This window comes from Pseudorca crassidens, chromosome 21 (genome assembly GCF_039906515.1).
Source record: "Pseudorca crassidens isolate mPseCra1 chromosome 21, mPseCra1.hap1, whole genome shotgun sequence".
Lineage (NCBI taxonomy): Eukaryota > Metazoa > Chordata > Mammalia > Artiodactyla > Delphinidae > Pseudorca > Pseudorca crassidens.
The window spans coordinates 7828630-7842606 of record NC_090316.1 but is presented as its reverse complement, the minus strand read 5'-3'; the positions used below and the strand labels follow the sequence as shown (position 1 = coordinate 7842606).

The 13977-nt window shown below is 38.5% G+C and overlaps 1 protein-coding gene across 2 annotated transcripts in view; it reads left to right on the top strand.

The window, feature by feature from the left end:
* ADAM9 (ADAM metallopeptidase domain 9) overlaps positions 1-13977 on the top strand; it is a 103606-nt gene that overhangs the window by 78663 nt on the left and 10966 nt on the right. For both annotated transcript variants that reach the window (XM_067721426.1, XM_067721425.1), the window contains 3 exons: positions 7128-7208; positions 7456-7561; positions 12828-12969. In XM_067721426.1, the coding sequence (XP_067577527.1) occupies positions 7128-7208; positions 7456-7561; positions 12828-12969 (329 nt within the window). The remainder of the gene's footprint in view (positions 1-7127; positions 7209-7455; positions 7562-12827; positions 12970-13977) is intronic.

Genomic DNA, 13977 nt, shown 5'->3' with positions numbered 1-13977 from the left:
CAGTGTGCGGGCTTCTCATTGCGGTGGCTTGCTGTGGAGCATGGGCTCTAGGCACGCGGGCTTCAATAGTTGTGGTGAGTGGGCTCAGTAGTTGTGGCTCATGGGCTGTAGAGTGCAGGCTCAGTAGTTGTGGCTCACGGGCTCTAGAGTGCAAACTCAGTAGTTGTGGCACACGGGCTTAGTTGCTTCGCAGCATGTGGGATCTTCCCGGACCAGGGATTGAACCTGCGTCCCCTGCATTGGCAGGCGGATTCTTAATCCCTGCACCACCAGGAAGTCCCTGCTATTAATTCTTTAAATTTTCTTTCTGCCCCTTTCTTCCTTCTCTTTCTGGGACTCCCATGATGCGAATGTTTGTTTCCTTGATGGTGTCCCGTAATTCACATTGGCTTTCTTCACTCTTTTTTATTCTTTTTTTCTTTTTGTTTCTCTAATGGGCTAATTTCAAGTGATCTGTCTTTGAGTTCACTGATTCTTTCTCCTGGGTGATTAAGTTGGTTGTTGAAGCTCTCTGCTGAATTTTTCATTTCTGTCATTGTATTCTTCTGTAGGGTTTCTTTTTGGTTACTTTTACTGGTTCCTATTTCTTTATTAAACTTCTCATTATGTTCATTCATTGTTTTCCTGATTTTGCTGGGTTGGCTACCTGTGTTCTCTCACATTTCATTCAGTTCCTTAATGATGATTATTTTGAGTTCTTTATCAGGCAAACTATAGATCTTCATTCTTTGGGGTCATTTATTGGAACTTTATTAGTTTCTTTTGGTGTTGTCATATTTGCTTGATTCTTCCATGTAACCTTGCACTGGTGCCTGTGCATTTGAAGGAGCACCAGTCTTTACAGACTGGTTTCAGCTGGTAAACACCTCCTGTCTGTTCTGTGTGCTGATGGGATTACCTCTGGGATCTCAGTCTGCCTGGTTTGGAGCTGGTTACAAAGCTGTTTCTGGATGTGCAGCAGGGCCTGCAGTTGGTGAACTTTTTATCACAGACTTGGTAGGGCATGGGTGCTAACTGGTCCCTGGGTGGACTGAACTTCCTCCAGTACCTTTTTCAGGAGGTGGCCCCAGGACAGGGGTCTGCCTCAGGGTCCACAGTTGGGTCCTTAAACAGAAGGTCTATTACCAGTTGCATAGATGGGTGGGGCTCTCATCAGGTACCTAAGAGGGCTGCTGTCTGTTCATTAATTGGGTCCCTGGATGGGCAGGACTACCCCAGGACTGTGACTGAGATTGGCTGGAATGAAATCCCAGAGCTGTTTCAGATTCCACAGCCAAAACTGAAGTCTGTAGGCCTAGTTCTTGAGGCATGGATGTGCATATCCCCAGCCAGGTCCTTGGACGTGCTGGGCTGCTTCCTGACTGTGGCTTGAGGGTCTGGAGCTGAGTGTAGCACCAGTTCAGGATCTCATTAGGCACAAACATGAGTATCTCCTTTCTAGTGTCTCTTCATATAAGGGCACTAATCCCATTGGACCAAGGCTTCACCATCATGACTTCAACAAACCTTAATTACACATCTTCAGATACGATCACATGTGGATTAGGGCCTCAACATATGAATTTTGAGGGGAACACAATCACTGAGTCTGTAACAGACAGCCACTAGAATGGAGTTTAGTTAATTGAAGTTGGATAATCATTCCTGCCTCATTGCCCACGTAGCTTTTGCTGTTGAGTCGTGCCTTGTACTCGGTGTGCTAAAGGCTGGTTTACCTCAATATTGGTACATTTCAGTTGTTTTGGGTTGCTTATTCTTGGTTTGGGCATAAGGAAAAAATATTGGTCAGGGTTCTCCAGAGAAACAGAACCAAAAGGGCGTGTGTGTGTGTGTGTGTGTGTGTGTGTGTGTGTGTGTGTGTGTGTGTTTATATATATAAGGCTTTTTATGAGGAATTAGCTTACACAATTATGGAAGATAAGAAATCCCAAGATCTCAGTGGGCAAGTTGGAGACCCAGAAGAGCTGATGGTGCAGTTCCAGTTCAAAGGCTAGCGGGTTTGAGTCCCAGAAAGAGTTATGATTCGGTTTGAGTCCAGAGGCAGGAAAAAACCAATGCCCACCTAGAGGGCAGGCAGGTAGGAGAAATTCTCTCTTATTTGGAGGAGGGTCAGCCTTTTCATTTTATTCAGGCCATTAACTGATTGGACGAGACCAACATACGGACAATCTGCTTTACTCATGTGATCAACTTATGTATTAAGCACATCCAAAAACATCCCACAGAAACATCTAGAATAATATTAGATCAAATATCTAGGCACTCTGTGGCCCAGTCAAGTTGATACATGAAATTAACCATCACAGGTCCACACCTTGTCAGCTTGGTGTCCATATGCATCTCCTTAAACCATACATAATCTCCAAGACAAAAACAATCTTCAAAACAATCTTGAAGACAATAGCACAGTCATAATTCTGCCTAACATGGTAGAAAAACTGTGTACAACCATTGTATCCTGCTTACAACCGAAAATGCACTACTTCGAAGAGGAGATAAAATCTTTGGCCATTGTTTACTTTTCTTAATATCCTGTAACTTAAATCCTGTGATGTAAAGTTAACAATACTTAAAGTCAATACATTGTGAGTTACCTAAGGGACTAAGAGAGAGAAGAAAAAGATATTTGATACACGTATACACACAAGCATATCATAACAAAATAAGGAGGAAATACTCATGATAATTACATTTTTTTTCTGTAATATAGTTATAGCTGCTATTTTTAACTACCTTCTTCCCTACTAATTCTGTATTCTCTTTGCCTTCAGCAAGGACCTCAGCTGATTATGGTTCTTTACTTGGCAGGATGCCCTAAACCTTCATTCCTGAAGGCTCTGGGCTCTTAGTAGTCCTGCCAGGATTGGGTTGTTGTAGTTTTCTATTGGTCTTTATCACAGGGTATGATAATATTAAGAAATGCCCTAAGGGATCTCCTGTATTCCAGACATCCTCTTCCTTACTACCGTTGTGGAGTAGCAGTCCAATTTCCCCTTGGGAGTCAGGATCAGTCACCCCAGCCTACAGTAACTCCCTTCTTTGTTTATTCAGAGGCATGAACTTAACTGGAAGTCTTAACTTCCAGTTCAGTGGCATCACTGTTGTGTCTCCTGATGGAAGCATAACTCCCTCTAGAGCTAAGACTTCTAGGCCAACAGAGCATAAGGTCCTGGGAGCAGTAAGCAAACATTTTGCTAGTGGGTCACAAGGAGAAATAGTAAATGGTGCCACTGCACTTCCACCCCTTCAGTCCTGGACCCATGGCTCCTGGCGCCCTCTGTCTCATATAGGTGGACACATAAAAGTAATCATCACAGTCAGTTATTACAAGTTATGAAGTTCAGAGTGAAAATGTGAATTGGAAAAAAAATCTGTAAAAGATGGTGGATTGTAATATTCATTTATCCTGTTTGCCTTGCCAATATCTCTCAAAATATAAAGAAACAAATTAGGGAATAGATTCCAAAGTTTGAAGTATATGAGATTTCATCAGTAGATAAAAACTTCAACACGTTTTGAAACTGAAAGAGGAGAGAAAGTATTGATAGTTTGACTGAGTAGTGGGACCTACAACTTACAGTGCAGACTGATAGGGTGTGAACAAAGAGCCTGTATCTTAGTCTGGCAGAACCCTAAACAGATTGGTGATTTGGAAACAGTGGTTATAGCTGAGAGGGGTTGGTGGAGGGAGGCATGGTATTGAAAATGGACTTAAATTTATTCTACCAATGGAGAGGCTAGCTCTTCTGTCTGTCTGCTTCTTCTATCTTGTCAACAAAGCATCAGCAACCAGTTGCCTGTTCCCCTGGGAACAGGTTGGAGATGAGAAGATAAGATTTTTGATATTATTTGGTCATCCTCCTAGGAGATACCTGTCTCCCTGTCCTAACCCTAGTATACTGTTCTCCTTCATGCATGTATAACTGGACTATAGATGGATTGTTACATAAACTTGGACAATTCTATGAGGAAGCTGAACAAAAAGACTGAAACAGAAAAATGAGAGAGAAGCTAAAAGCCTGCAAGGATCAACTAAAGATTTTTAAATCCAACTAATTTAAATCTCTAATTTAGAGAAAGAAAACAGTGAAGCGAACTTGTGTCAGAGTACTTGTGAGGAATAGCTTCCAGAGACAAACCCTTGGCCCCCCCAAAACAAACAAAGGTCACATATAAAGGGATGAGATTGAGAATTGAAATCTGGGAACCAAGGGAGCAACACATTCATGTTTCCGAAAGATTCTCAACCTAGAATTCTATACACAGCCTAAGTAGCAATGAAGTGAGAGAGCACAATAAAAACATTTTAGACAATGTATCGTTTCAAATTTTCTTTTCAGAAAATTTATCTTTATTTATCCTGTCTTAGGAAATCATCTAACACAATGTTCTAACAAATGAGGAAGTATACCAAAAAGAGAATTATAGTCTAGGACACAGAAGAACGTCAAAGAGAAATTCTAAAATTGCAGCTATGTACCAGGCCAGTAGAGTAATCAATTTAGATTGGAGCAAGCGGACCCTGCAGGGAGGTTTCTAGAGAAAGAGGGAACTTGAAAGAGGAAAGGACATGAGAACTTTGTTTTTTTCTTTCTTTCTTTTTTTTTTTTGTGAAGAGATTGAATACTGATATGACAAAGGCCAGTTGTATAAGAAGAAAGACAAGTATTAGCTGTAGTAAAAACAAAAGCTATATAAGAAGGAAAATACACTCTTAGTAACTCGCTTTGAAATCAACAGTGTTTTGTCCTAATTGTTGGCAAGGGATATTTATTCCCTTCTTTATTGTTTCCTTGTGGAGGAACTTCCATGATAATAACATTCCCAGGCTTTTAAGTGACTGGGAGGTGAGAAGAGGCTGGGAGAGTGGCACTTAAGACTCTCAGAGGATATTAAAGGAATGCAGATCCTACTGTGAGGTGGACTCCATCAAGAAGCCCACCCATGAGCGTCTGGGGATGCTTTGCCTGCAGATCCCCCCAGGTGGCCAACAGGCACCTCCAGCTTGCTGCATGCCTTACCCAGACACCCTTCACCCTGTGGCCAGCACTCTACATGCCCTCCCAACAGTGGTGCAAGAGTGAGCTTTTGCAGACAGCTAGTGAGCATGTGCAGAGAGCCAGCTAGAATCTGCTGGCCAGAGAGGGAACGCAGATTTGAGCTCCAGCTTTGGAAAGGGTTGTCAGCACTTGGCTTGGTATGTTGCAGGATTGAGAGAAGAGAATAGGCTTAAGAATTCTTCCCTAAGAGGGAGCAAGAAGTATGGAGCAGGCATGTCCTAGAGAATCTGAGAAAGCCTCAGAATCCCTAGCAGGACTGAAAGAAGGTATTTCTCTCATAAAGGTAGTTAGTAAAGACTGGAGGAGTTGACTGCTACTTCAGATGTGAAGAGAGTAATGCAGAACTTCCAGGAACATGAAAAGTCAAGCAAAGATGACAACATCAAAGGATCACAGTAATCTTCCAGTACCTGATCCCAAAGACATGATGATCTGTAATGTACCAATAAAGAATTCAAATAGCTGTTTGAAGGATGCTCAATGAACATAGAAAAGACAATTTAATGAGATCAGGAAAGCAATGCATGAACAAAATGACAAGTTTAACAAAGAGATAGAAATCATAAAAAAAGAACCAAACAAATTCTGGAGCTGAAGAATATAATGGATGAAATGGAAAAAAATATAATGGCATCAACCTTAGAATGCATGAAGCAGAAGAAAGAATCTGTGAGCTGGAAGATAGGAACTTTGAAATGATCCATTCAGAGGAAAAGAATAACAGAAGAATGAAAAAGCATGAAGGAAGCTGATGTGATCTATGGCATAACATCAAAAGAAGCAATTTGTGAATTATTGAGTTCCAGAGTAAACTAGGGAGAAAGGGGCAGAAAGCTCATTTAACAGAATGATGGCTGAGAACTTCCCAAAGCTGAGGAGAGAATTGGATATCCAAGTTCGCGAAGCAAATGGGTCATCAGACAAGTTCAACTGAGAGATCTTCTTCAAGACACATTATAATAAATCTGGCAAAAATTAAAGAAAAAGAATTAAAGAAAATGCAGCAAGAAAACGGAAATTTGCAACTTACAAAGGAAACTGCACAAGGCTATCAGTGGATTTCTCAGCAGAAATCTTACAGGCCATATTCATATTCATATTCATTTATTCTTCTTAGTCCATATTCATATCTTTCTGTTTTTCTGTTGGGTTATCTTTGTTATTGTTTTTACAGGCTCCTCATATATAAAGAATATTAACTGATAGTTATGTCTGTTGTAAATATTTTTTTCCAGTTTGTCATTTGTTTTGCCATAAAAAATTAAAATATCATGGAATCATTTCAATTTTGTCTCTTAAAAAGAATGTCTGTATATGAATTAGTTTCATAATTAGTCATGATATTGGAAGACAGGTTTTGTCTTGTCACAAAGTATCTTTTTATTCTTATTTTGGAAAGAATTTTAAAAATTAACGTGAGTGTCAAATTTTATCAAATGCTTTTTTTTTTTTTTTTTTTTTTTTGCGGTACACGGGCCTCTCACTGCTGCGGCCTCTCCCGTTGTGGAGCACAGGCTCCAGACGCGCAGGCTCAGCGGCCATGGCTCACGGGCCCAGCCGCTCCACGGCATGTGGGATACTCCCGGACCGGGGCACGAACCGGTGTCCCCTGCATCAGCAGGCAGACTCTCAACCACTGCGCCACCAGCGAAGCCCTCAAATGCTTTTTTGATATTTATTTTAATAATGACAATTTATGTAAGGTATTATAGTAATAGATTTCCTATCATTGATCCTTTTCTGTAGTAGTGGGATCATCTCTGACTTGAAAAAAATCCATTTGTGAATGTTTTACTTTGAATTTCACATTTATATATGTATGGAAGGAAAGATTGTAGTTTTATCTTTGTTTTTGGCCTTTGTGTCATCTTTGATCATTAGTTCTATCTAAATTAGTTAATTTCACTTATTTTTCTAAATTTTCAAATATGTGATATGGGAATTAACTATTCCTGAAAAGTGTGAAAGAATTCACCTATGAAATAATCTACACCCAGGTCTGTTTTTTTCTGGCTAGTTTATTAATGTATTCAAGTTTTCTTTACTCATTACTTCTTTTTTTTTCAGATCTGTAGAAATTTCCAATGTGTAAATGCGTCTGTTCTGAATTATGACTGTGATATTCAGAAAAAGTGTCATGGACATGGGGTAGGTAATAGCCTCTTTTGGTTTGTTCATGAAAGTAATGCTGAATAATGAGAATTCTTAGTGAGGATTCTCTGTAAGACTTCTTAGATTTTTAGATATTGGGGAATTTAGATACCTGATAAATTGTTCATTCTTAAAAAGTGTCTATGGATTTGCATGAATTTAGTCTTTTCTCTTGGTTTCTATTCTTGAGTTCATCGTGTAGAGCAACATTCACAATTAACAAAAGTGGTGTTTTGTTTTGAAGGTATGTAACAGCAATAAGAATTGTCACTGTGACAGCGGCTGGGCTCCCCCCTATTGTGAGGCTACAGGGTACGGAGGAAGTGTGGATAGTGGACCTGCATACAATGGCAAGTAATGTGGAGGGAAGTTAGTGTGGTCTCTCAGTGGCCCATGTCAAAAGTGGGGCATCCTTGTCCCTTGCCCTCGCTTCCACATCCGTTAATCTATTTGTGTCTTTATATTTAAAGTTGGTTTCCTGTAGGTGGCCTAGAGCTGGGTCTAATCCATTCTGCCCATCTCTGCCTTTTTTTTTTTTTTTTTTGCGGTACGCAGGCCTCTCACTGTTGTGTCCTCTCCCGTTGCGGAGCACAGGCTCTGGACGCGCAGGCCCAGCGGCCATGGCTCACGGGCCCAGCCGCTCCGCGGCATGTGGGGTCTTCCTGGACCTGCGCATGAACCCGTGTCCGCTGCATCGGCAGGTGGACTCTCAACCACTGCGCCACCAGGGAAGCCCATCTCTGCCTTTTAATTGAGTTGTTTTGGCCAATTATATTTAATTTGATTATTGATATGTTTGGCTTTAAATCTACCACATTGATATTTTTCTATCACAGTCTCCCTTCATGTGATACTGTGCCATTTCAGGATCCTTCCATGTCTCTCCTCTCAGCTTTTGTGCTATTGTCGTCATACTACATAAGTTATAAACCTATAATACATTGTGATTATTTTTGCTTTAAACAGTTGATTATTTTTAAAAGAAATTTAAATAATAGAAAAGGTCTTTATATTTACCCACATAGTTACCATTTCTGGTGCTCTTCATTTTTTTGTGTAAAGTCAGATTTCCATCTGGCATCATTCAATTTCTGCTTGAAGGTCTTTTTTTCACATTTCTGCTGGTGACAAATACTTTTACCTTTGTATATCTGAAAAAGTATTTTGCCTTCTTCTGGAATGATGACTGGGTAAAGAATTCTAAGGTGACAGTTTTTTCCCCCCCTTTTACTTCTTCACAGATGTTCCTATGTTGTCTTTTGACTTGCACTGTTTTTCCTGAGAAATCTGCCATCATCTTTTTTTTGTTTGTTTTCTGTTTATAGTGTGTCTCTTTTTTACCCTCTGGTTGCTCATAAGATTATCTCTTTATCTCTCATTTTTAGTATTTGATTATAATGTGCCTTGGTGTGCTTGGGATTTCTTAAACTTTTTGGATTTGTGCTGTTATAGTTTTCTTCAAATTTGGAAAAATTTTGGTCATTATTTCCTCAAATATTTTTTCTTCCTTTTTCCTTCTTTTTCCTCTCCCTCAGGGACTCCCATTACATGTATATTTGGCTACTTGGAGTTCTTTCACATCTCAGTGATTTGCCTTGATTTTTAAAAATTCTTTATTCTTTGTGTTTAACTTTGAATAGTTTCTATTGTTATTCTTCAAGTTCACTCTTCTTCTGTGATGTCTGATCTGCCATTAATTCCATCCAGTGTATTGTTTATCTTAGACATTGAAGTTTTTATCGCTGTAAGTTCTATTTCTCCCTCCCTTTTCCTTTCATTTTCTTTCTCTCTCTCTCCTTCTTTCTTTCCCTCTCTCTTTTTCTTTGCCTGCTTTCCTTCCTTCCTTCCTCCCTCCCTCCATCCCTCCTTCCCTCCCTCCCTCTCTCTCTCCCTCCCTTCTACTCTCTCTTTCTCCGTTCCTCCCTCCCTCCCTTCCTTCCTTCTTTCCTTCCTCATGTCTCTACACAGCATGTTCAATCTTTACTTATCTTCTTGAACATGTAGAATACATTTATAATAATTTCTAATGTCCTTGTCTACTAATTCTATCATCTGTATCATTTCTTAGTTTTGATTGATTGATTTTCTCCTCATTTTGGGTCATATTTTTCTGCTTCTTTGCATGCCTTCTAACGTTTTTACTGAATGCCAGAAATTGTGAATTTTGCCTGTTGTATATTAGGTGTTTTTGAATTTCTATTGCTGAACTTTGGGCTTAAGCTTAAGTGGGCTTAAGTTACATGGATGTAGTACGGTTCTTTTGAATCTTTTTTTAAAGCTCTATTGGGGGGACCTGAGCAGCATTTAGCCTAGGGCTGATTTTGCCCCATTACTGAGGCAAACCCCTTCTGTTTATTCTACTCAATGCCATTAACTATGGAGTTTTCCACTGGAAATGGCAGGAACAGGTATTCTTTCCAGTCCTGTGTGAGTTCTTGGGTTTATTCCCACTAATCCTTTCAGGAGATTCTTTCTCTGGCTTCAGGTGGTTTCCTTACATGCATACACTGATCAGTACTCAACTGAGTATTTGAGGGGAACCCTTTGCAGATCTTTCAAGTTCTATCTGTGCAGCGGCCTCCCTTCTGGTACTTTGCCTGTGAACTCTAGTTGTCTTGGCTTCTTCCTCAGACAACTAGTGTGCATTCCTCAACTCGAGGAGACCACTTGGTTTTGCTTGGATTCCCACACCCCTCATCACAGTCTGTTAACTTTCTCTAGGCAGCAAACTGGGATTGTTGTAAAGCTCACCTTATTTGCTTTCTGTCTCTCAGGGATCGTTGTTCTTTATTGCCTTATGTCCAATGCCATGAAAACCATTGCTTCATGTATTTTGCCTGGTTTTCTGGTTGTTATAGCTGACAGGATAAATCTGGTCCCTATTACTGCATCCTGTCTAGAAGCGGAAGTCAGAACTATGGATATTAATGGCTGTGTATCATTCCATTGATGGATGTGCCATAACTTGACTTAGCTGTTGTCTAATTATTTGACATTAGGTTGTTTCTAAGTTTTCGATACACATTGATAAGATTGTAGTGTACATCTTAATACTCATGCATTTTTCCCAATTGAAGTATAAATTGCCAGTTATGGTATTATTAGATTGAAAGGTATAATCCTTTTTATGATTCTTTATTTTTAATTAATTTAATTTATTTTATTTTTTAATTTCTTAAAATTTTTGGCTACATTGGGTCTTCATTGCTGCCTGCGGGCTTTCTCTAGTTGTGGTGAGTGGGGGCTACTCTTCGTTGCGGTGCGCAGGCTTCTCACTGCGGTGGCTTCTCTTATTGTGGAGCACAGGCTCAAGGCGCATGGGCTTCAGTAGTTGTGGCACATGGACTCAGTAGTTGTGGCTCATGGGCTCTAGAGCACAGGCTCAGTAGTTGTGGTGCACGGGCTTAGTTGCTCTGTGGCATGTGGGATCTTCCCGGACCAGGGCTCGAACCTGTGTCCCCTGCATTGGCAGGCAGATTCTTAACCACCACTGTGCCACCAGGGAAGCCCTAGATATGATTTTTTTATGCAGGGAAGCCTACAGGTTTTTTTTTTTATGATTCTTGATAAAAATTCCAAATGAAGTTGTGTAATGCCACTGACAGTATGAAGGTACCAATTTTAACATAACCTGGCCAGTGTTGGATGCTTTAATTTAAATTTTGTCTACTTATTAGTGAGTATAAACTGATACATCAAGCTTGCTTTAATTTTTCATATTTTTATTTTTAATTGGGTTGAGTGTTTCATATAACTTTTGGAACAGAAAGTTTTGGTACTTTTACAAATTTAAAACTATGAGGATAATTTCACTGTTTACCACTCGTGTTCATATTTACTATATTCTTTCACTAAAGAACATGAAACAGACAAAATTAATGTTAATTAATGAATTTTTAAAATTATAATAAAACTTTAAATCCATAAGCCATAAAAAATAAGATTGATAACTTCAGCTACCTCAGAACAATAAACTTATGCATGGAGAAAAGCATTGTACCATAAGACAAATGACAAAATGGGGAAAATATTTCCAACTCACATACAGATAAAACTATTCTCCCTAACATATAAAGGCTTTTAGAAACTGAGAAGAAAAAAAACCAATAGACCAACAGAAAAACAGTCAAAGGACTGAGAAGAAAAAGAAATACAATGTTTCCTTAAACATGAAAAGTTGCTCAAATCATAGTATAAAAAGAGAAATGCAAATTAAAATCATAAAAGATATAGTTTTTCACCTTCCAGGTTGGCAAACATGCAGAAGTTTGACTCTATAGGTGAGGCTGTGAGGAATTCTTGTATATTGCTGGCTGGCCTTCTAACTTTTAAAAGAAATTTATTTTATTGAAGTATAGTTGATTTACAATGTTGTGTTAATTTCTGCTGTACAGCAAAGTGATTCAGTGATACATGTATATACATTCTTTTACATGTTCTTTTCCATTATGGTTGATCACAGGATATTGAATATAGTTTCCTGTGCTATATAGTAGTAGGACCTTGTTGTTTATCCATTCTATATATAATAGTTTGCATCTGCTAATCCCAAACTCCCAATCCATCCCTCTCCCTCCCCCCATTCCTCTTGGCAACTACAAGTCTGTTCTCTATGTCTGTAAGTCTGTTTCTGTTTCGTAGGTAAGTTCATTTGTGTCATATTTTAGATTCTGCATATAAGTGATACCATATGGTATTTGTCTTTCTCTATCTGACTTACTTTAATTGGTAGGGTAATCTCTAGGTCCATCCATGTGGCTGTAAATGGCATTATTTCATTCTTTTTTATGGCTGAGTAGTATTCCATTATATATATATGTACCACATCGTCTTTATCCATTCATCTGTCGATGGACATTTAGGTTGTTTCCATGTCTTGGGTATTGTGAATAGTGCTGTTATGAATATAGGGGTGCATGTACCTTTTTGAATTATAGTCTGAATATATGGCATGCTAACTTGTAACCATCACTGTGGTAGACAGGTTTATAGTGCCTTAAAAAAAATGATGAATGCATTCACCTTCTGATACAGCAATTCTACTTTTGGGAAATTATTCTACAGATATACCTGCACCAAAATGATATGACATATGTACAAGGTTATTCATTGTAACATTTTTTTTTGTAACAGCGAAGATTGGAAAAATAAAAGTATTAATAGGGTACTTACTGACTGAATAAACTACGGGACATCCTTGCAATGGAGTTTTGTATAGCTGTATAGAAAATGAGGTGGTGCTGTATGTATAGTTTGGGAAGATATGTAGTATAGCTAAGTGATAAAAGTAATGTGTGGAATAGCATTTATGCCATGCTACCTTTTGTGTAAGAAAGGGTTAACAATAGAACATATTTTGTTCTTGCTTATATTTACATGAAGAAATACTGTAAGATTATATAAGAAATTAATAAAAGTGGTTATCTTCAGGGAGGCAAAAATGAAGTGGGTAAGCATGAGGAGTGAACAAGACTTCTCAATATATTTCAGTTTATATCAGTGTGACTTTTGAACAATGTGAAAATTAATGTAAAACGTATCATCACCTAGTATGTTCTAGTTAATATGAGTTAACTTCTAATTTAATGATCATTAATGTAAAATCCTTCTCTGTAGAAAAGAATACCGCCTTGAGGGACGGACTTCTGGTGTTCTTCTTCGTCATTGTTCCTCTTACTGCATTGGCTGCTTTTGTCTTCATTAAGAGAGACCAGCTACAGAAAAGCTACTGCAGAAGGAAGAGATCACAAACATATGAGTACTTAGATTATTTTTCTTTTAAATTCATATTAAAAATTTTAAAGTATAATAATTATTAATGATGATAGTCATACCATAGAAGCTGGTTTAAAAATAGGGTTCTAAGTTATCTCTCCATTCTTTTGACATGATTAGCAGGAGTTAAAGGGCAGTGGTGACTCAGCCACCTATTATAATGGTGAGGGGAACGGATTATGGTGACCAGCCTGTATGCTACTGAAAATGGCTGCTAGGATTCAGTTTACTTGACTCTGATTTCTGATAGTGGAGTAATTGGACTACAACTTCTGATTTGGGCTTCGTTAAAAAATTTTCATCCATGTCTATTTCAAGTATCAGTTCTCATAGGAAAAGAGTTCTTCAAGTCTGTTTTGAAAACAGATTTTGTGAATCATCAGCTTTTAAGAAATAAGCTTTGATGGAAGAAAGGGCTGTCATAATTCAGACAGCTGATATTTCTAGTCTGTGTGTTGGACTCTTATACAACTGTCTCTCAGCGATCACTTCTAACATGTTGGCATTGGAATGTAGCATATATTAGCCTGGGCCTTGTAGTCAGATCTAAGTTCAAGTTCCAGTTTGTCATTTGCTAGAATTATGAACTGGAATAATAAAAAAAGTTTCTGAGCATTGGTTTACTTCCTTTAAAATGGGAATAATGATATTGCCTATCTCGGGTTGATGTGAGGATTAAATGAGGAAATACTAACAAATAAAACCCATAGCACAATGTAATTACTTAATAACTAATCTTTCTTATGATAATGGTCCAAAATGTTCAAATCTTGCCTCGATGGCTCACTTTACTTCATTGCCCTATTTCTAACTTACCTCACTTACTGTATAATGTTTTCCTAGAGTATCCTGATGTTAGCTTTATTTTTCTTAATGTATTCTAAAACAGATTTATATTTCTTTTTTTAAAAAATATAATTTATTGAGGTGTAGCACCCTCGCCCACCCTTTTCTTTGGCCACACTGCACTTGGCCAAGCACTTGGCTTGGC